Source organism: Ambystoma mexicanum, chromosome 11 (assembly GCF_040938575.1).
Source record: "Ambystoma mexicanum isolate Mex_15411 chromosome 11, UKY_AmexF1_1, whole genome shotgun sequence".
NCBI classification, from domain to species: Eukaryota; Metazoa; Chordata; class Amphibia; order Caudata; family Ambystomatidae; genus Ambystoma; species Ambystoma mexicanum.
The window spans coordinates 756,185,020-756,209,205 of record NC_090934.1 but is presented as its reverse complement, the minus strand read 5'-3'; the positions used below and the strand labels follow the sequence as shown (position 1 = coordinate 756,209,205).

The 24,186-nt window shown below is 45.5% G+C and overlaps 1 protein-coding gene across 1 annotated transcript in view; it reads right to left on the bottom strand.

Annotated features, from left to right (window-relative positions):
* The window catches only part of LYVE1 (lymphatic vessel endothelial hyaluronan receptor 1), a 190,394-nt gene extending 175,256 nt beyond the window's left edge, over nucleotides 1-15,138 (bottom strand). Inside the window, exon 1 of the mRNA XM_069623655.1 lies at nucleotides 14,914-15,138. Coding sequence (XP_069479756.1) covers nucleotides 14,914-14,995 — 82 coding nt within the window. The 5' untranslated portion in view covers nucleotides 14,996-15,138. The remainder of the gene's footprint in view (nucleotides 1-14,913) is intronic.
* Nucleotides 15,139-24,186: the final 9,048 nt, after the last annotated feature.

Here is a 24,186-nt window from a genome sequence, read left to right as displayed (position 1 = left end):
AGTACACTTTGTAGATTCTGATGATTGTAGGAAGGAAAGGTTAGAGGAAGGAAAAAGGTTAAAGGGATTATCAGGGCATGTGAGTATACTTAAATCTTCCAATGAAGTATAGACAAAACCATTCCCAGCAATAATAGTTAAAAACCAATATATCACCTCTGAGAAAATGTCAAAGTCATATGGACTAGAAGAGTCTGCAGGGAGCCAGGGCAGCCAAAGTCAATTGGAGCACAGTCTATGGACCTGAGGCACTTCTTAGATAACAAAGTCTTGCACAAAGTTAGAAAGTTTCTGAAGAATAATCACTGTAGGGTCACAAGCTGTTACGTTGTGGAGGGTAGAGCTAAAATCAACTCTAGCAAGGTAGCTACTGCAAGTCTGAACTGAGAAGAGAAATGCAAAAGGCACTAAGGTAAGTACCCCAAGTTGGAAAAGTACCTTTGGTTAGAAGAAGAGTGGTCCAGCTGGCTTCTGTCTGGTTGCAGTGATGCAGATCCTGGGTTCCTGAGCCTCAGTCGTGGGGACAAGAGGGAGGACGTCTGGAGGACGCCTGCAGCAGCAATTTGGAGGTCAGTGGCAGCTACATGCTTTTTTCGGATCAGCAGCACTTGGCGGTTTCAGCACACAGTAAACAGCACCACTGCAGATCTTGGATACCAGTTGGGCTTACTTCACTCCTTGAGTCCTGCACTTTAGTGACGGGACTCAAGCTTTAGTTGTCCTGCTTCTGGCGGGTCCTTAGGAGACTCCTGGAGCTTCTGGCCAGATTGCAGCTGTTGCACCTAACTACAGATATGTTGACACCTGGCACGTGGTTCCTGCAGTAGCAAAGAAGTACAGCCAGTTGAGAAAGATGGTCCAGTGGCATTCCTCTTGGGATTAATTGGTCCACTAATCCTGGCAAAGAAGTCGTCCCTTCCGGATCTCCTCTTGTCGATCAGAAAAAGGAGTTGCAGCACAGCAGCAAGGATTCACTGAGCAATTCAAAGGCCCAGGAGGCTGCAGCAAGCTTCGTTCACAGTTTCTTGGTTGGGTGTTCTTCCCAGTGGTCGACTCTGCCTCTTGTCCCAAAACCTTCACCTTTTAAGCAGGTTCCTCCCATTCATGCACAGCCTAGACTGTCACTCAAACAGCCCAGGCTGTCACTCAAACAGCAGGTTGGCTGTCCCGACAGGACACCCAGCCAGCCAATCAGGACTATGTGCATTCAGGCATTCCTAGTGACAAAGGGGAGGGCAGTTTCAGGAACTTCCCTCACTTCCTGCCCTTCTAGACACACTGGAGCCAGAGACGGGTTTCAGTACTGAAGCCCGCCAAAGGCAAAACAAAGGGCTGCAACCTGGCTTGGCGTGCAGAGTGGGTGCTATACTGCAGTTTAGGATTCAACCTGCTGTAGAAAAGCACAATGGTAGGAAAATGAAACCACTGCCACCAGCCATTTAAGGCAGTGAGGGCAACATAAAATGTTTTTACATGAGTAGGTAGGACAAGGGGCTACTAAGTAACCCCCTACCACTCCACATAAGATTGTGTGTGCTGGACCCACAAAGAGAAAAAGTAATTAAACTAATTAAAGTCAATTTCACTTTACTATTCTTGGGAACAGTAGTTCACACAAGAACAAGTATTTAAACCTTATGAGAAATCTTAAGGATTTCTCTGTGACACTGCACTGAAGGTGCTGTGTGTCACCCTACGAAAAGTAGATGCCTGTGAAGTTTGTCAGACCCCAAAAACAAAGGAAACACATAATCCAAATCAGGTCAAAACACATGAGAGAGTGAGGAAAAGGGCTCACTCACTCCAGGGTTCAAATTAAAAAATCCTAATGTCTAGCAAAAGAGCTGGGGGTCTCTAAAATTGAAGGGAATTAGCACAGAAATTAGAATTCTCCCTAATAACCCCCATTCTAAGCAACTGAAAAAAAAAACATTTTTCAACTTCTCATGCATGGATTTTCACCAGATGTAGCAGGCATGACCACATTGGGCATGCTGAGTTGCTTGATAAATCTGTTAATGATCCTTTCACAGAGTCATAGTGAAAAGCATGTTTTCATAATCCTGTGCAATCTTCGATGTAACCTTAATTGCAGAGCTGAGACTGCGACTATATAGTCTAAGTTTAAGTCTATAGTCGAAGGACGCACTTCGCCAGCTAAGGTGTCTGTGATATATTGTAGCGTACATCACCGCATCCTGTGGTGCCGGTAACTGGTCCGGCAGCCTGAGCCAGTCACGAGGGCGCAGTGAGGATTCAAGGAGGTCACCCCCCCAAAAAGGGGTAAATTCTGTTGCACATTGGCCTGCATTCGGGGTGCTAGGAATTAAAGTCCAATTTCCCATGTATATCAAATAAGGAGATAGAAAGAAGGCCCATTGCTTGTGGGGAATCTAGGTCCAGGTTTCATGATACAGAGACAGAAAAGAGAACCATTGCAAGCTGGGAATTGAAGTCCAAGATCCAGAGACATCTAATAAAGAGATTTAAAGGTGTAAAAGTGCTTGATGGCAAATGAAGTCGAAGTTCCGAGACATCTCAGAAAAGTGACTGAAAGAAGAACCATTGCTTCCTGGCAACTGAACTCTTAATTTCCCAGAGTTCACTGATAAATGGACTGAAAGGTGAACCGTTGCTTGAAGGCAAATTAAGTCTATGTTCCCTGGCACATCTCATCTAGGAACTGTAAGGAGAACCGTTGTTCACTGGGAATTGAAGTCCAAGTGCTCAGACACGTCTGATAAAGAGACTTAAAGGAGAATCACTGCTCGCTGGGAACTGAAGTCCAGGTTTTCTGTCACCCTTGATAAGGATACTTGAAGACAAAACACGGCTTGCTGTTTTCACCAGAAGAAAAAGGAAATGGAACTTCATAAGTGACTCACAAAGGCCCAGATGATGTAAAGAAGCAGGCAAAAGGTCAAAGTGGGAAGAGCTGCATGAGAAAGCAGAGCCTGCTCAGTCACAATTCACATAAAAGAAGACACATCACAGGCAGCCGGTCTGAAGGTCATCAATCTGGAAGAGTGGGTGCTGGACCTCAAGCTGCTGGTGAAGATGGGTCTGAAAGAGAATCTCTAGAAGAGGAAGAAGGATGTAGCCTGAGGCCGAAATGGGAGATCACGAGGAAGCTCCAGGAATCAACAGACCGAAAGCTGGAAGAAGAGTTGACTGAGACTCTGGGCAAAGTCAGCCATTTAGAGGTGGACTCTGAGATAGTGAGAGCGCCCGCTTAGAGAGGACACATATCACCTTTAGGAAGAGGTCTCTGCTGTCTAGCAGATGCATGAAGGGGACAGAGATAGACTTCTAGAACTACATCAAAGACTTGAGTACTTTGCGTATAGTGAAAGCATGAGAGATGGGGAATGACACATTTGAGGTGTGCTCAACTCCTTCTAATTATTGGTAGTCAATCGCAGCAAAAGCTACACAGGAGATTCCCATGGGTCCCTCCATAAGTGCGTGATAAACAAGTGTGACTGCAGCCTTACGCTGAGCGCAGGATTCAACTCATACACTGTTTTCTTTGGTATTTGACCTTTGAATTAGAACTTAATATACAGCCTGATATCTCTAACACCACATTGCTACCAAGCAGTTGGGACTCTCCATTCTGAACCTATCCTAAGAATCATTCTTTACGAACAGTGGCTCAGTAGCACTATTTTGTCAATTATGAGGACATACTAGGGACTCATCCCTATACGCTGTGCCTTGAGGACGACCGAATGGTCGAAACACGTGTCGGCTGTGACAAGAATAAATCACCTTTCATATCATAGGAAGGCTGGAATTTACTTATTCAAGCATATTTGAACTTTCATATTACAACTAAAGAACTGAATACTTTGCATATAGAACTTATCAACATGCTCGCGGTGGAGGAGATGGCCAACAAAGAACGCCATAAAACTCTCTCAGGGACGCAGAGAGAATTGGAGTTTGACTATATAGGGTCAGTCACAGCAAGTCAGCAGCTTAAGGCGGAGGGACAAGTTACCCACAATGCTATACAATCTACACCCGGGTGGGCAGAACCCTAAAATCAAAATATTAAAGGAATATCAAGGAGATTTTGATGCAGTTCAGAAAGGAAAGAGGAGAACTGGAGAAACCCTCTATATATGGTAAACCAAATGGGAAGCAGTGGAAAGTCCATCTCACCAGAAGATAGCAGTCAAGTCCGAATTAAAGTAACAGTCAGAAATTGAGACTGAATTGAGTGCCAATTTTAGAAAGGTGGAAAAGAGAATTACATCTTGATAAGATTACATGAGTCCAATGAAAAACATATATATTCATATCGATGAATGCAGAGATTTACCAAGCATGGCTAGAGGAATGTAAGTACTGGACGACAGCCATGGCTAACGCAGACCCACTGATCACACACATAATTGTAGTAACAATAAGGGAAGACCTTTCAGCAGTTCCCTCCCCCACACCCGGTGAAATCCCAGGAGAGATGGTGAAGCTAAAGAAGGGGCCAATTATCAAAGGGACTCACTTGATGCACTCATGAGGATTTGTTTTCCTTTTCATAGTCATGTGACCAGCCCAGCAGTACTGCGTAAGAATTAAAGGGGAGGAGAAACTGAACAGAAGAGGCTCCTGATGAGGTGAATTCATAGACATTGGGCCTCATTACGGGGTGGGCGGTAAGGGTTAACGGGCACCGGTAAGGAGACCGGTGCTGGTAAACCCTTACCGCCCTATTCCGAGGTCCCTTAGCGGGTCCCGCTATGGGCGCCTGGTTTTAGCAGGCGCCCTTAGTGGGAGCCGCTAAGGGACCATGGAGCTAATAACAGGCTCGCTATTAGCGGGCCCGTTATTAGCTCCATCCCTATTCCCATTGAGCCCTATGGGGGCTTGAATGGGATTGGGGAATGGTCCTCGGAATGGGGACTTACCGGGTCCTCCAAGGTTGGAATGACCCGATAAGTCCCTATTTCGCCAACCCGGACCCGGAATGCGGCAAGGGGGTAGCCATGGTGCTAATAGCACCATGGCTATTGCCTACCTCGTAATGAGGCCCATTGAGTCGTCAGCATGCCAGCGACCTACAATCTGCCAGAGAGCCATGCAGAAGTTAGAGAATGGCACGCCTTGGAGACACTGAATGGTGACCCATTATGGACACAGAGGTAGAAAGAAATGGTGAGAACACAGAGGCCAATGTGCACCCAGGACAAGGCTGGAACGCAGAGCCCCTGCAGAACTCTCAGAGTGATGAAGAAGGAAATGGAGAAAAACCTCTGTGACCAATCGGATATTCTGAGAAGATCCAGGCCTAGAGGTGCATGGGGGAGGGAAGAAGTGGGGAAAGTGAGGAGCCAGGGATAAGCCCAGTGCAGCGAGAAGCACACACTCAAGAGGAGGCACAGGAGAGGATCTAAACTGGTCTGGGGGCTGGGGAGTGAGGAAGAAGTACCCCAGAACAAATGCTATATAGTAAGAGAATTGGTGAGTTGATCAGAGTGTGGCGAAAATGAGAGGGAGAGAAAACACCGGTGACGGTGACACCAGAGGGGAAATTTGGTGGCTAGTGGAATGACTTAAAAAGCATAGACTTTTTGGACATGAAGTTCAAGTTCCAAATTTCCTTCTAGACAGAGACCAAGCAGAGAACCCATTCTTGCTGGTAACTGAAGTCTACATGCTCAGAAGAACCACTACTTGTTGGGATTTAAAATTCAAGTTACCATGAATTTAAAACAGTGAGATTGAAACAACTTGTGGCCATTGACAAAGTCGATAGATTTAGACCACCTGCCACACTTTGTGTAAATAAAACCTTTGCATGTGATTTCTGGTCTCACAACATCATTTTAAAGAATGCCACAGACCCAAACGTCTAATAAAAGCCTATTAGTTGTGACAATGGAGCAAAGAACATGGCTAGCACATAACTCACGCATCCCATTTGGTAGAATAAGCGTGAATGCAGGGACGCGTATTGTTTTACTTGCTCCAAGGTAGAATCCCCCAGGGGGGGGGGGGATATGTGTATCGCAGGGAAAATGTGAGAAGACAGGGCAGGAGACGAAAAGAGCACAGAGAATACTACAACAGAAAACAATGATTTGATGGTGCATGGAAAAAGTACACCGTGAAAATCAGGCAACAACATGCACATTGAATGACAAACTGAAGCCGCCCCACAAAAACGTTTATGACAAAACGTGGCTAATGGGCTTCCAGCTGGTGCTCCACTCCCATTAGAGTTAAATCAAGCAATAATGCAACGTCTACTTAAAAAAAAAACCCACAAACCCTCCTGTTAAGTTTATTTATTTATTGGGCATTTGTGTGGCGCCTACACACAAGTGCTTCCAGGCGCCACAAGACAAAAAAGGGGAAATAGGAAAAAGAAACAAACATGTCGTTTATATTGGCCTTGTAACAGCGCCCCACCAGAAAGAAACCAGGACACGTGCAGACCTGAAACCCGATGCTGTAAAAAGGAAAGGACCAAAAAAACAAGCCTTCTATGCCTACGCCCCCAGACTATGGAACCTCCTCCCTGCCAGCATCAGACTTGCCCCTGTGCTCTTACGATTCAGAAAAGAACTCAGGGACCACCTCTTCAAGGAGTCTCTCCTCCTCAACACATAGGCCATCACATCGACCCCCTGCGCCACCCGGCTTGCTGGATGCTGTCCGCCCCTCTGCTCCGCGCCACCCTGTACAGCTGTATCCCTCTTCTGTGCCCCTGGGTAGCCTACCCGCTGCTGTACATCTGTTCTCTTGTTACCTCTGGAAAGCGCTCTGTTATGCATCTGTACTGTTGTATGCCTCCATTGTGTATCTGTATTGTTGTATACCTCTGTAAAGCGCTCCCTTGCTTCTCGAAGCTGGGCGCACGCTCTGGCTTAGGTTCAGCCAGGCACCTTCAATGTGATCCCTCTTTTAAATGCTCAGTTTGCAGTTGTAACGGGTGGCTGATGTGTAATGGTAATATCCGTCATTCACACTTCAGTTTGAGGCCAATGACCGAGAGTGTTGAAATCAAAGTACTACTAACCCCACGGCTCCCACAGTGGCTTTCCAATGTGTGTGAACATCTGCGAGAAAATAGGACATTCCTTCGAAATGGGCAGGGAAGAGTTCATTGCCAAATGGGGTCTCTTAACAGTCCATGAATGCCCCCCCAGGACCCATTGGTGGAAGATGATCCAATGATGCAATAGCACAAAGGGGGGGGGGGCTTGAGCCAAGCTTTACAGTTGATGATGTTCAGTACCGGGCTGTTTTGTATGTATCGCTTGGGAAGCCATTACCAACTATTTCCCTTTCTGAATGTTGCATCCTCCTGAAGTGACATCCTGGCAGAGGATTGTCGAATTCAATATCAACTGCTGTGACATCACAGCAGAGGAATATGACATTGTTTCTGCCCAGTATTATTTTATTTATTTTTTGGTGGCTGTGAAATGATAGAAGTTGGAACTCGGCACTTTTCATGCTGCGCATATCGCCCCATATGTTCCACTGTGCACCCTCTAATGTACAGGTCCGTGAGGATAGTGCAGGAGATGGAAAAGTGGTTCATGGGGGCCAGGGCGGTGATTGCACACAACACAAAGTTATAGATGGGTATCTTTTAACTACAGGATGTATTTCCACCCCACAGATTTGTGTAACATCACAGGCAACATGGACTTCTCCCTTGTTTTCACTCAGAATCCCTCTGTGGAATGCATCTCTGTAGCTGATATCTAGGCCTCAATAGTTTTATGCATGTGGTGGATTCTAGGTTTGTTCCCTCAGGGCCGGTGGAAGGCTTTATTTCAAGCCAAGTGAGTTCCCATTTTAGCACTCCAGCTCCTAAACTATAGCCACCGTGTGTGTCTTTTGGGTAACAATGGTGGCTTGGGTGCCCCTCAGTTGGTGGAGATGTGGGCAGCCGCCTGGAACTGCTTTATGGTAGCCGTAGCCCGGAAGTGCCCTAGATAGAAGCGAAGGGACCAAATTGCCTATTTTTTCTAATGGGCGTGCCCCCTTGCAATCAGAGGGACGGGTGACAGAGAACCTCTCCCGAAAATGACCCTCAAATAGTAACCCCTTTCCAATGGGAAAACTGCGGTGAAGGTGGCAATAGGGACGGGCAAACAGAGCTGCTTTCTCATCACAAAAAGTCACATCTGATTACAGAAGTCATAGAAATCTGTCATCATTTAAATAATGCCATATTTCCCTTGTGACCTAATGAGCCGCACGGTAATGGGCGCCCCTTTGACTCTGTTCCACCCTCTTGGGTCAGGACATGATGAAAGATGCCTGTGGCTCGTGTTAATGCCCATCACTGAACCTCACTTTTCACTGCACAGGAAAGATGAACACGCCCCTTACTCCAGGCGAGACCGTCCACAAAACTGGACTGTTATTAATCAAAACATATTATTCTTTGCTAACACGTGGTAGTCATTAATGGGCTCCTCTTCACCAATCCGAATGCTTAGAATACGCACACTCGTGTTTTGTAAAGGTCATACTCTACCCGTTCTGCTCAGCTCTTGCACACGCTGCCCACCTGTGAGCTGCAGTATGTGGGGAGGCCTGGGCAGAGACGTGCTGTTCCTTCTGAGCATCTGTGATATACACACACCGCTGCATGCTACCTACTCCCTTTACTCTCAGCTCCTTCCTGCAGTCAGTCACCGCCATAGGACCTCGGGACAGCCTCCCCGGACTCCTCGCAGGGAGGGTGGGGTGCGTTCATGCAATGAGGCCCGTTTCCAGCATTGCTTTTGCCTCGGTTAATGACTTTGGGGTGAGCTTTTTCCCCACCATTATCTCCTCTCCCCTTATCTACATGGCTTAAGTTATAATGGGCACACATCTCTAAAAAGATTGTTGGTAAGACAACTCAGTGACTCAAGCGCTCACTGCTGAGATATGCATTCAGCATCCAGGTCAGAAGTTCAACCCCATGCGTGGTAGGCTCAGCCTTTCATCTTTCCCATGGCGAAGGCACCAAATACCTGTCATTTGGGTTATACCAATACCGGTTGTGTACAGCGCTAAGACGTTGAACAACTGTGGTAGCGAGTGCCATACAGAGATATATATTATTTTGTATACGGTCACAGTGAGGACGATATGGACAGTACAGGCTGCCGCCCATTACACTTCCTTACAATACACTGCTAACGTCCACCCCTTTTTCTGGTTGTAGCGAAATCTGTGATATTGAGGGGGGCGCAGGGCTAGATCTGAGTTTTTTCCAGCAAGCTATGCAGTGTACCCAAACTAAAATGAGAGCACAGTGAGTTGGGGATCTCCTTTTTATTGTGTACTTTAAAATGAAGCCAGAGCTATATGTATTGTGAGTTCTCAGCATCTCTCATTGTCATGCCCCCAGCTTGCAGGATGTAGCTCAGTCCTACTCCCATCCTTTCATGCATCCTACATAAAATGATCCCTTCCACTCTCACGCCACCACCACCCTAAATCTATGGGGACAGAAACATGGCTTACACTTTTTTTTATTTTATTTTAACCTTTGTGTAATGGCCAGACCCAGAGGTATCACAGAGTTTGTACGGGTTAAATCCAGAGTAAATACTTTACAGATCATTGCTTTAGTGGCAGTGCTGGTGATTGGGCCAGCTATCGCCGGATCCAAGATCCGCCACCAGATGTGTAGCCGGATCTCGGGATCTGGCCAGAGTCAGCGCTGGGGAAATAAATAAAATAAAATAAAAAAGCGCCTGTGAGCAAACTGTAACTTGCTCTGATGACCCCGTGTAAGGGGTCACCAGAGGAAGATACAGTCCTCAGCCACCACCCAGTTTATTTATGCATTTATGCAATGCTTGTTGGATACATGGACCCAGATAATGTATTTATTTATGCAATGTTTGTTGGATACCTGTATCAGACAAACATTGCATAAATAAATATACATATACAGGTATCCGACAAACATTGCTTGAATAAATAAATAGCCCTATTAACATTGAAACTATCACACACGATGCAGCCACACAACTGCTTTCAGAGGGGAGCTGCAGGAGCTTTGCCGGGTGTGGTTCAAGTAAAACAAAACGTTGCTTATGGCGAACAGAAATCGCCCTGTTTGAATAGTACCCAAGGGGGAGTTTTAAAAAAAAATAAAATGGGATGCAAATTATGCATTTTAAAGAATATTTACTCAGCAACCCTGCTGAAAACTAGAAGTAACTCATCACCAGTGCCATGGAAGTGGTTTAATGTGAAATTGATATATAGTTTGGAAAAGAAGCAGCATGAAAGAAATAGTGCCGTTTTAAACTATTATTTTGGACTTTCCTTTGATCGGAGGTCAACTGCCAGCTCCGCCCCCCTAAACCCTGCCTCCTCTGGCACCCCGCAGCCCCCCAAACTCTGCACCTACCCCGGTCCTTGTGGGATCTCCCACCAATTTTTTCCCATTTCCACCACTGGTTAGTAGGAAGTAGCTCGGGCAACGCAGGAGAAGTTCGTGTTTAGAGTGTGAGTCAAACATATGGAACAGCCAAGTTTGCAACAGGCGCTTGAATGCTGGGTAGGGAACCAGTGACGTAAGAGCAAGTTCAGCCTGTAGCATGTACTGTGTGAATGGTCACTATCATTGTTCTGTGCATTGCAGCATTGCAGCCTGTTTAGCAATTCCTCAGGGAGTCTCTGTGTGTAGTGCGCGCCCACACGAGTCACATTAAGGTGACACTAAGGAACGTACGGTCCAGTAATATAAAGGGATCTGCCCCGAATCACATACTTTAGTCAAGCGGAGAAGAGGGGGGTATTTGCCATAATGCCCTTGCTCACCAGTTTGTAATTCAGTCACTCGACCAATGTAGTCTTTCATCTACACTAGTGCTGGCCTATGTGCTGAATAAGCTGACTTGCAAAGCGCCAAATCACAGGGTAAATCAAACTCATTTATTTGACAAAATAATACACTCTTAAAGTGCAATCCAAAAGAATACATGAATTACAAATACACCTGTTGTTCTCTACACTACTTGTGTGTTCAGATTCATAAAACATATACCCGAGCATTCAAGACAAGCATGGCAACATAGCGCACTGGATTGGTGGGGGGTGTGGGGGCGTATGTTTGTGTGTGTGCAGGGCAAACATAGTGGCTCATCATTCTGATTTCAATGAAACAATTACCCTGCCAAGTATAAATACAACTTTTTAATGACATCAAGAGAGAATAAAAACGTATCGCCTGTTCATATTGTGCACACTTTCTGGCACTCTAAACCTGCAAAAGTCTCACTTTCCTGGAACTGCCGTCTACTAGATGCCATCTCCTTTTGCTCCTGGGCGAGTCCAGTAGGTGGGTCCTAACCTGCGGCCAGGAGCATGTTCTAGCCAGAAACCTTAGAGGTGTATTTAGGAAGAGATTTCTAAGTAGCCATGTGGGTAGGAGATATACACTAGTTTGTTCCACTTCATAGTAGTGGTCTCCAGGGCAAGTAACTTCTGAGTAAGAACATTCTGAAGGGCAGCGATGTTGACAAACTCACGGCCAGTTGTTTTTCTCCCGAAATTACTGAACGAGAACTACTGTATTGTCCAACAGCAGATATGGGATTTTCTGTATTTATTGTTTTTTTTAGCTAATGACATTTTGCTCATTTCACAATAGTGAACTTCAATTTCCCTGATTAAATGCTGGTCTACAAGTAGCAGATATTAATAGTGATGCGTACCAGGAGGCTAGGAACGATGGAGTAGATGACACTTGACATTGGTCAGACTAATCGATCTACGGGGAGGGGACGACATTCCAACAAAGCTTTAAATAGGAAGTGCCCCCATGACCTGTTCGATACCGCCACCCGGCATCAGCTACTCCGCGAACAGCAATGTCCATTGTCTGTATAAGTGCAGAGCACACATACAATGATGCTGTAGGCAGCAGGTTTGCGTATTCATCTGGATTTAAGTCATAAGCCGCTGTATGCGACAATCGCTCCCGGGTGCCAAGGGATCTAAACCAGAGACAGGGACGTCATTTCTCCAAAATGCCAGGGGTAGCGGAAGTGACATTGCACAACCCTTGACCTCTGATAACATCACAGGAAGTGAAGTCATTTGACCCCATCCTGAAGTGATATCCCGGGAAGCAATGGGACATGACCTTTCACCCCTTGACAAAACAGGAAGTGGCATCACATAGCATAGTTCCTAAGTACACTACGAAAAATATGCTCACGATATCACTATAATGTGATATACATTTCATACAAGAATGGATCGCCATATGTATCGTTAAGATCAGTGTGTATAGCCCCATGTTACCAAATTACTGTGAATGCAAGCAGACGTCCATGGCCAAATGATAATGATGTGTTTTTATATAGCGCTTAATATAGAAAAAGTATACATACAATATCACCCAACCTAGGTTGGTACTGATTGACCTCAGAAGGATGAAAGGCTGAGTTAAGGTGTTTATGAACAGACTAAATCAGTGACTCACCCCCTCGAGTGTGCCTAAAATAAACCTTTAAAGAGTCTAGCAATTATTGTAGAGAATTCCAGAAAGACACATTTTTGGTATTCCTATTTTTTTAAGAGGCCTGAACAAGAAAGCCAGCCACTGTAGAAGAAAAGACCCCTAAATGACGTCCCTGACCAGAGATCTAACTATGCTCTCATAATTCAAAGTTTTGGCTGTAGAACAAGCAGGACGTTTTGTACCTTTTTAAAAGTAAGCAAGAGTTGAAATGTTGCATATGATGGGATCATAGAAGACAGATAACCATGCCCTTAAATCCATTCCCCATTGAAAGCCGTAGAAAGCGCTGGAAAAAATGCCGAATTCGGCATTGGAAACATGACTGTGTAAGTTAACCATATTGTCCATCAAGGAGAGCAGAGGTTGTAGGGTTGTCCCCCATTCCCTTTGATTGACAATATAACACTTCAGGGATTGCAGGGGTGTACTCTGCTTCCATTAAAAGGAGAGCGGGGGACAAAGAGTTCAAGAACAAAGGACCCTGCGGCGGATGTTCTGCCTCTCAATAGGGAGGCGAAACTCACGTCTCAGGGTGAGCGTTGCAGTGAAGGAGTAAAGGTAAGTTTGGCGCCGCAGGTAAGTATGGATGTATTAGGGTTAGGGAGGTGGAGGCAGGGGGGATGGCGGGCGGTGGTCATGTTCGTAATTATTTCCTTTACGAACATTTTGAAATTCCTAATTTACATTTTTCGAAATGTTCGTAATCGAAATAATCACGTACATCCTCCTCCCATTAACTGCTGCCTCGTGGCACCCCTTATCTGTCAATAGGGCTGTCAATCGCAGCTCCCAGGGAAACCACAAAATGAAACTGTACTTGATAATGTGGGAGGAAGAGGTTTGGTTCTGGGCTCACTCCTTCAGTCCTGACTGGACACTCTTCACCAGAAAACTGTCTGAACATCGGAGGGGTGCAACACCCCGTATGCCCCCATCCCGGAAGTCATGCCACTGCCCCCTTATTTGTAACTAACACAAAGGTTTCTTTTATTAATTAAAAAAACAGATCACTCGTGTATTAGTACAAATTATGATGGTAGTTTCTGACTTGCAGATACCACCTGGTTTGTAGAGGAGGCAGAAATCACGTGCCACTTCGACCCCATATCATCCCAGCATCCAGTCACAGAATACGAAATTAAGGTAACAGGTAGATCTGGAAAAATAACGCATGCAAATTATAAGTAGATGTGAAGGAAAAGTAGGGTGGTTTAGAGGAAGGGCCCCTGCGCTATCCCTTTTGTTTCGTTGAGTGATTGGTTGTTTCCTGCAGCCTGACAGACGGTTTGCTTGGGGATGTAAAATTCTTAATTTCCCAATGGTAATTGTATACTGGTGGGTAGGCAAGCCTTGTTAGTAGCGCCGCTGGATTATGGTGATAATCATGGTTGGGTTGTTTTGTTGAAGGACATCAAAAAAACCTTGTTCGTGTTACACACATTCAGTTTTTATTTGTTGATTTTATCACAGTGATCACCGCCATGGGGCTCCAGAATCGCGGCTAAGTCGACCAACAGTGGCTGCACAGCCAATCCTACACAGACCCAGTATTTCTACAATCCCCTGGCCGCCGCCATCCTTAAGAAGGATCCTTAACCATTCAGCCTCTGCCTTGACAAAGACTTCGGTCGAAACACGTGTTGGCTTTTCTCTCATGCACCTAGCACACTCGTGCCTGGACAATGGTTACTAAAATCAACAAATTAAAATTGAATGTGTGTAACACGATCAAGGTGTTTTTGACGTCCTTCAACAAACAAACGCAACGATGGTTTTCACCATAAACCAGGGCCAATACTAACAAGGCTTGCCTACCCACCAGCAGATGTGAAGGAAACATCTCCCAATCGAAAGGTAATGTGGGCTCACACGAGTGCACTCTAGGACTTCCTGAATTGCCAAGTCATGCAGATAGGCAGGGGCCGGGGGCATGTCAGGGAAGCTGTGGAAGTACCTAACTGCTCCTGAGGGATGAAGTGCCCTTGCACATCCCGCACTCAATCAATGCACGCTCCACATGTTCCAGCCCCGCGCCTGGAGTGAGACCCCGAGGGGATGGAGGTACAGGAAGTCATGAGACTGAGACGAGGCGTGGAATCAAGCCAGCTCGAGCACATATCTTGCTCAGTAACACACCTTCGTCATTGAAAGCGACCATTTTGTCCCCATTCATTTGGCTGGGGCACCTTTTCTTCAGATGTCATGTCCCCCCAACATTTTCATCAAAGTTGCTCCACTGCACCTGGCGCTTGGCAAATGAACTCCACCCTGACGAGTCCTCTCCCTGACCGATGATCCAGAGACTGGCAGAAACTCCTGCAGGTGGACACGTTTCAATGCAAGGTCTTTTCACCAATTCATTGCAGTGGAAAATAAGTTACCAAAAAAAAAGTATTCAAAGAGCCACTTACCGTCATTACTAAAAGGGCTTTGGGCCACGTTGGCCATTCCAAAGGAGATGAATGCAAAGATGAGCACAGCACGCAGCACCATTCTGCTTGATTGACAGGCACGCGCAGGGGGTTATCGGTTGTGTCACTGTTGCCAAAGATGAAGTTGTCCGTCCTACGTCTGCGTGCTCTGGGGCTCCAGAGAAAGACCCGAGCTCACCACACTACTTCATGACAGGCAGGTCCGAGTGAGCGCCCGCGCACGGTTCACAGCTCATCCCTCCGCGCTCCAGGGTCAAGGCCAATGGGTGGAAACGGATGACGTAGCAGGACCTCATATTTTCTTTGCTTCACAACATGGACGGCTGTCAGGAAAATGTAACTCAGGATGGCAAGCGCAGCGCCCGGCTGAGGAAGCGAGATAACGGGGTGGAACGGCTCAGTCCATAAACAGGCGGGGAGGTGTTTTTTTCATCAATCTGCGTGGAGCTGCTCAGCTCATAAACAGAAGGGGTGTGGTTCTTCTCATTAATCTGGATTCTTTTTTCGGCTGTGGGTGCCGACTTTTGATTTTCAGTACACGGGGTGTTTTTATTTTATTTTGCACTTACTAAATCCTTAACGCTGCAAAAAATTAGCACGATTTGCATCAACAAGTTTTCACAATACCTCAAAATCGTTGGTTAAAACATGGGATTCTTTTATGAAGTGTCTAAAGGAGCAGGGGTACTGCTCTGCGTTTCATTCAGGAGACTAGTAGAAGGAAAGCCTCTGAATGTAAAAAAAACTATTTACTGAAATGCCCGCCATTACAGGACATCTTCCCATGCAAATGTGTTTCCACATAAATTCCTCAAAAATGGTGTCCATGTCCCAAAGGTGCAGTATATCAGAGTGACAATTTCAAATCAAGATATGCTAATGACCCAAAATCTGCCCAAAAGAGGGTCGTGAGGTAGGCTGTAATACATGCCCATTCAAGCCATGGCCTCACAGCTGAGAAAGCTACAATGAGGTTCCAGTCGGCACTAATGTGCTGGGAGTTGATATACAGCACAGGCCTGTCCGCGGAGAATGGAAACTGGTGACAAACATTTAACCATTCCAGAGTTTTAATCGATACCTGCATACATCAGAGTAAAACCAGGGACCATGGTGTGTAAGAGTCTGAGGCTTAGAAGTGAATACAAAGCAATATGAAACTGCAGGCCATCTGAAAATGTGTCGGGGCTGGTGGGGGCCCATTTCAAAGGAAAATTTGGGAGTCCTCTTCCCTACAGTTGGCAAAACAGTCCAAAGCATCCATGGGGTAATTACATTATAAGGGAGTCCTAAAAATGCAGGAAGAGGGTTGGTAGCTGCAGATTATTTTAGACAGGCAGTTAGCGGAAAGCTGAAACACTAAATGAACACTGAAAAACTTCTAATCGCTTTTTGACATTAGGTTGCTAATGTAAATGAAACTGGAGTAAAAAGCAATGAGGTGATAAGAAGTTTGCTGGATACTGCAAGAGGCCCTAGAGAGGTGATGGTCGAAGGCACCAGCAAACACAATCGATAACCTGTGAGCTTCAGAGGATACATTTAATTTCCTGAATTAAAGGACCTTGTAGCTGTGTCATAAGACTGCCAACATAGGGCACCCCTCAGGCTCAGGAAAAACACTGAACGGCCCGACACTGTCCCTGGGAGATGTCTGGCCATCAGAGTAACATTTGGGAGCTAGGGTGAACACCACAATGATTGGCTGGTGTTTTCTCAGCCCTGGTAGAAGGAAGGCCTCTGAGTGGCCTAACGCTTCAGGTGGTCTGTGGTTCTGCTGCACCATTTGGAGGGTAGCAAATTCCTTTCTTGGTCTTTGTTGCATCTGCTGTACCATGAAGGTCCACTTTGCATTTATATTCACATGCCCTGCATATGCTCATCCGCTCTTGCATTCCCTAACCCCCTTCCATCACATTCCTCCTTCAAATATCCCTCCATCCTACACCCCTACCCACTCTCCCTCTATCCACTCCCATTTGTCCCTCCCTCTCTCCATCCCTTAAATGCTTAATTTCTTTCCCTTGCTCCGTCCATCTCTGCAACTCACACCCCCTTTGTCACCCTCCCTCTCACCCCTTCTTCTCTCTCTCTCCAGACATGACTTCCTGATTCTTTCTTCCTTCCTCACCCCTTCCCCTGGCAAGTTACGAATGCTCTTTTTCTACCCCCTGCCCGCCTTTTCTACTTTCCACATTTCTATCTCTAACCCACTCTGCCTGCTTTTCTGTCCCTCCCTCTTGCTCTCCATCTCTTCACCTACTTTCCTCTCTCTCATACCGTTCTTCCTCTCCCTCTCGTTCTATTTTCCTCCGTTCTATTCCTCTTTGCGAGTCTCTTAGGCAGCTGGACCTTCTGTTTGCACAAAGCGTTTCACTGCAGGGGCATTAACGTGCTGAGCTATCTTTTTGAGTTTGAGTAAGTGGTCTTTGTTTCAAAACAGCCATAGACATGTGACTGAGGAGTGGCTTGGGGCTGACTCACCACTTAGAGAGGGGGAGACCGAGACAACAGCAAAATCATGGGGTGTGGGTGATGGTATGAAGATGAACGAGTCAAAGAAAAGGGACGTTGACAAGCGAGATGGCTGAAAAAAAAGACTCAGGAAGAAAGAGAAAGTCCGGTAAGAAAGAATGGAAATAAAGTGAAATGTAAAAAGGCACAGCATGAAAAATCAAATAGAAAAAAGTAAGAAATAGCAAAAGGAGAACAATGAGCACAGCTTTACTGTCCCCAGAATCAAGGCTGGGGTGATTATGAGGTGTTCTTCCCTCTTTGTAGTGAGCAGCACTTGCTAGTTTTGCAAGATGCATGCATACACTTCACCAACACTGAGCACAGCAGGAGAGGAGCGAGAAGCCCTGCCATGCCCAGTGAGGGTGTAGACAGTCACAACTTGCTTGCCTTTTGAGACTGCCTTCCCTCGATCCAGATGTTTGGCTAGTTTCATTTTTGGTTGCACTTGCAATGATCCCCCATGCAAGTAGCACTGGTGTAGCGGGGACCCCTGAAGCCCCCGCGCTGTACCACACCAGGTCTGGGGGGCTCCGGGCCAGTCCACACCCATCAGGGTGAAGGCTGTGCTGGGGCTTGCAGCGCGAGAAGGAGGCGCTCAGTAGGGGTTGGAGCTGACCATGACATGTGGCACGTGTCACATGCCACGTTCAGCTCCAACCTCTTCTCCACCGGCTTCCTCGCGGCTCATGTACGTTGTACATCAGTGTCATAGATGCCTGTAAGGGGTAGGAGTATCTGGGTGTCATCTGCATAGTTTGCATACTTGACACCCAGAAGGTCCAGTTCATAAAATAGCGGCTTTGTAAAGATGTTATACAAAGATGGTGATACGCATGAGCCTTGGGGCACACCACAGGTAATAGGTATCAGGTCAGCTGAGGCGGAAGGCGAGAAGACTCACATGGTTCTATTGTTTGGGAACGATTGGATCCACGTAATGGCTGTCTTGGAGAAGTGTGCTGCTGAGGCTAGGTGATCACATAGTACCTTGTGGTCGACCAAGTGAAATGCCGCCGACAGGTCCAAGAGGAGTAGGATTGCAAGTCTTCCTTTATCTTTAAGTTCGTCAGTCTGGCTTTTGAGATCAATATGGGCGGTTTCTGTCTCATGTTGCGGTCTAAAGCCAGATTGATGGGTTCCTTGGAGTTTGTTGGTCTCTAGGTAGTCTTGGATTTGCAGATATGCAACCCTGGCCAAGATTTTTAACAGGAAAGGGACTGTGGTGATAGGTCTATAGTTAGTGGGGATCGTGGGGTCTAGCGTTTGTTTTTTAAGTAAGGGGAGTACCCACGATTCCTTCAGGTTACTGGGAACAGTGCCACTTGAGAAAGATGCGTTGATTCGTTTGGTAATAAATGCGGTCAGGTCTCTGGCCGCATCTTTACTAATCTGTGCTGGACAGCTGCCACCTTGGCAATTAGAAGGTTTCAGTGAGGCTATAATTTTTTTAACCTCAGGTATCGATAAATTAGTGAATTTAAAATCTAAGGGCTGTTGGGTAGGGGTAACTGGGGTCTGTTTGGATGGGGCTGTATCATTTAGGAGGTTTGTCTGCTGTTTTAGTCTGAAGGCCAGTAATTTTGTGATGAGAGCATTTTGAATGTTCGTACACTAGAGTTTGTCTTTTAGGCTAGAGTCAATAGGTTGGTTGGGTGTCTCCATTTCTCTCAGAATGATGAAAAGTTCCTTAGTGCTAGATCCTGCTTGGCTAATTGTATTTTTGAATGTATCCTGCTTAGTGCAGATGATCTCCTCTTTATATTTAGCAGTGATAATGGCTAGTTTAGTTTTGTTCTCTGCTGAAGGGGTATGTTTCCAAAGCGATTCAAGTTTTCTTTTTTCCGAGCGAAGCATCTTTAGTTCGGGGTAAACCAGGAGTTCATGTGAGCTCTTGGTTTCCCTTTGCACATTTTAACAGGTGCATCTAAGTCTATCGTTTTAGCCATGGACGCATTATAGGCATTTACCAGTAAATTGGGGTCATTTATGGTAGGTAGTGCGCTTAGAGTGGGGATACAGGTACAGTGTGCAGTATAGCAGTATACAATACCAATATAAACGTAATAGGTGGTAAGGTAGGTCATGAACAACAGGTACAATGTGCAGTATAGCAATATACAATATCAATATAAACATAATATGTGGTAAGATAGGTCATGAACAACAGGTACAGTATGTAGTATAGCAGTATACAATACAAATATAAACTCAGTGTAGGGCACAAGATATTAGGGTTTGAGCACAGTGTTGGAGAGTAGACCAGGGCAGAAGCTATCGTGGTTACCAATGCAGAACTAGGTGCGCAATGGTGTGCAGGAAAACATTTGTAGGACAGCGGGCAATAATAATTCGGTGTGCAATAATAACTTTACAGGTATGGGCTGTGAATGAATATTCTACGAGCGTATCATAGAGTTCTAAGCATGGTGTGTAGGCTAATAACGGTAATGGGCCATGGACAGCATGCGGGGTGATGCAGGAAGCGACTAAATGCTGCTGCGTCTTATGGCGATGCAGGCAGTGCCGGTAGTCTCTTAAACATTTGAGCCACGTGGTCCACCCACTACCGGTAACATAACCGAGAACCCTTGCCACTTTACAGCAGTTCATACTTCCTCATAGGACTTCCTTGACAACACAGGCTTCCTTTCTGCATCTGTGTTATAAGTCCACTTAATCTTCTGATGTACTTTAATGGCCTCTTGCCTTTATCAACATGCAACTCTCGCACACTGTCCTTCGTGGTATTTCATATGGTTACCACTTTGCTTCCAACCTATCTAATAGTGCCTTGGTTTGTGAACTTTCCCATTTGGTTTTCAAATGCTGTTTCTTTAACTTTGTCTCATTCACAAATGCTGTTCGTGTTCTGTTTCACTCATATGATATTCTCATATATTTTCGATAATTCAGCATTCAAACTTTTTCATGCTTGGCACCTTATTTGGTATTCAATAATTCGTCTTTGTTCTCCTGACCCATTCATAATTATTCAAAAACGTATGTTGTGTGTTTAATAGTTTACTTTTAAGGTCTCCAAACCCATTTGTCTTGCATTACAATTTGTTCGGCCTCTGCTGTCACCCACACCATGCCCCTTGTGTGCCCCGGACTGAGTGAACCTTCCCTGTCACTCACCGGTGTGTGGCCGCTCCTCCGGGTGCACTAGTCTTGTTCGAGCATTCTCCTTCACTCCTCTTTCACTCCTGAGGGGTTCCGGCAAGCAGCGCTCGTTCTCTCCAATCTTTCCAGCAGGGGTTGCCAGCTTCTCAGTTTTCCCCTCTACCAACGGAGAACACACAGCAATGGGCTATGCTCAGCTTCAGACCCTCTCACGGCCCACAGTGGCCTCAACGTCTTCCTGGCTTTCCTTCTCTTGATGTCCTTTTCACCGGCCGATTTGTTTCCTGCTCTGCCCTGGACGGCTGTGGTCTCTGGGCCAGATACTCTCACTCTGCTGTCTCTGCCTCCCGTTATACACTTTATACTCGGTGCGATAGCACAGCAAGTAGAGTGCTTGGTTTGACATCTGTGCAGAGCCTGCTGACGCAGGTTCAAATCCCGGCAGGGCCAAACTCAGCCTTTCATCTTTGCGAGGTTGATAAATGAGCTCCACAGACTGTGGATAATTATAAGAAGCACTCAGGTACCTGAGGCTTCGTAGCGCTATATAAATGCTAAATTACTATTATTATTACCTGCAACCAATTAACAGGTTGCAGGCGTGAACACTCAGTGTCACTTGCCTGATCATAATTATTAGGACATGCCTGACCCTCCCAATACTTATCAGGCCTCTTCATCCTCTCAGTAGCAGAGTGGTGAAGTGAGCAGTTAGTGTTCACTACTCTCAGTCGCCTCTTCCTCGTCCCAGTACTTTGATGGTATGAATGTGGAAAAGTGTGTGTATGGCATAGAGGGGAAGAGTGATAACACCCTCTAAATGTCGGGGAAGGGTAGAGGGTATTCTGATAGGTTCTAGAGTTTATTAGAGGGGTTAAATGTGTGTTTAGTCTATCCCCATGAGGGTGTTTTCTTCTTTTGGTTTTCTTCCTGGTCCTCCTATTGGAATGACGTGTCTGGTGTCCCTTTTCCCAGGAAAACTGGGCGGGCATTGACAATACCCTACAAAGGCTTCTGGGATGGATGGTCTATCATGAAAGGGAAACAGGGAATACTGTGTCTTGCCTGCAACCATCCTCCCCCAATCCCCAAGGACCTTCCACCCAGGTGATCCTCCCTCGCATCTCCACCCCCAGGGTCTGGATCCAAACGCAATGGCCTTTCCCTGGCCACCTGAGAAGAGGATCCAAAGGCAGCAGATGTGATTACACCCTTAGGTTCCTCACAGTCAAGAGATTGCGCACAGAGGACATTGACAGACGTGCATTGGCATTGTGAAAAAGGGCATAAGCATCTAGTGATGTCAGCTTTAGGGGCTGGTAATCAAAATAACTGCCGCGAGGGCACTTGAATTTAGAGCGATGGATCAACAGATAAGCTTAGCACAAGATGGCAGAACCCAACCCATTGTATTCTCATGTGTAAATGTGAGAAAAAATGAAGGTAAGATGCATTGGAATTGAATTATTTTTAAGATAGCTTGATGTATGCTCAAAAATACACGTCCGATCGATTTGGGATCATGCAATTTCTGAGCAAACTTCCCCTTTAATGATAACCCTAAATAAGCAGGCCACTCACTACTACATGGGTAGGCAGACAATCTTAGACCAGATCTACAAAAACAGTATCTTAACTTGTATTCATTGTAGACCATTGAAGTTTGATTCTTAGCATTATTTCAAACACATTAGCTATCAGGTAGCACCCCCAATACTGGCATTAATGCTAGGTCAACAACACTGTCCTAGAAGTAGTGATTAGACAGATCTACAAGGAGGACATCTTACATCCAAGGGTCTCTGACCAACTGTTAGTGGGTGCTGAACTGACAATGGCAACCATATATCAAGTGACTAAACACCTGGACCTGGGTCATGAACTTGAGTAGGAGACTTGTGAGAAGGCAACCCTAGTTCGAACAAAATCATCAGGATCATAAAGAAAAATTGGCATATCTTGTTAAAAGGAAAAAAACCCTATACCATTTGCGAGATGTGCCTTCAAACAAGGCAGAAACTTGAAAGAAATGGTGACTTTGAATGACATTTCTAAAATATCCAACCCACGACTTACCATCACAGAACAATTGGGTTTGAGAAAACCTGGTACCCATGCCCCTTGTGGCATGTGCAAATGTTGCTCATCAACCCAAAGAAGTACGTGTGTTGATATTGGCCTCAGTAGACCTTGGCAACAAAGAACTTTTACCAATTGTAATACGAGTGGTGTTGTCTATGTGATCTGGTGTCCATGCCCGAAAGTGTATATTGGAAAAACTGAACGGAAAATACAAATCTGAATAAGTGAGCATAAGATCTATATTAGAAACAGGGTCATGACAGCTCCTATTGTTGGACACTTTGTATCGAGCAACCATGATTATGAGGATTTGAAATGGTCGATCCTGAAAAAAGTTAGTACTTCCAACAATGCAAATACAGACAAGAAATCCCTGGTGAGAGAAGAAATGAGATTGATTTTTCACACTCAAAGTCACCTTATAGGCTTGAATAAGCAAATTAATTGGTTTCCATAGTGATCGTTGATACAGACATGTGACAGGTGGTTTGTGAAGGAATTAATAATTTCATTTCTCTTATTGTATTAATCAGCAATAGAGTCTTGATTTTGATGCCCCAATGTCGACCTAATAACCAATTGAGTTGTGCTGGCTCCATTTGGCTGATCTTGACATATGGGAAAGTATTACATTCTCTGCTTTTAGTTATGATTGAGGTTAGACACTTCAAAATGGCTGCTCGAGAATCTATATGATTAGGTTAGTTTTTCCTATCAGAGGTGGAGACTGTATTTAAGCCGGCCATATAGTCCTTTCTCTAATCACCTGACCAACATGGATTCATTTGGGAAGGTCGGCGTTCTCAAGAGACCTGGTAAGAACAACACCATGGCAGCGCTTGTAACAGGATTGAGAACAGGCAGATTACTAATCTAGAATGAATGTCTGTAGTGCGAGCCGCATAGGGAACACACAGAGTTACGCTTCACACAGAATAACGTTTAGAAGCTGTCCGGGTCTAGCCGCAGTACTATCAGTATCTGCATAGAGAACCCGACCCCCGTAGTCTGCATGTATGATGTGGGCAGTGGTGGGCGGAGATAAAATATTCATTTTTGCCGCAAACGCTGTATGAAGTAATTATTACCTAATGTTGTACTTGCGACATGTTTTAGAACTACACCACATCTGATTATGTGTCATGTTTTCCCTTAGAGCATTGATGACATTACGAATGTTCGGTGCACCGGTGTGAGAAAGACTTTGAGTTTCTAATAAAGTGAGGTTTACTGAGACTCCTTGCTCAACCGGCCTGCCTAATCTTCTACTAAGTAAGTTTTCCATGGAACTTATTATTGGTACATCGAGAAGAGATAGCTGGCTATAACTAGCGTGGATCAATTACGCGGACACTGATTATTTGTTACTGTTTGTGTTAACGTTTCAGTTCACACCTAATAATGACCAAGACAGATGACTGGTGATGCATTTTCAATCTGTCTGTGCCATTCGCGCTCTGGAAGTTATTATCAACTATCGCGACACACGTGGTTGATGTAACAACTGTCGACTGTGAGTATTTGACTTGT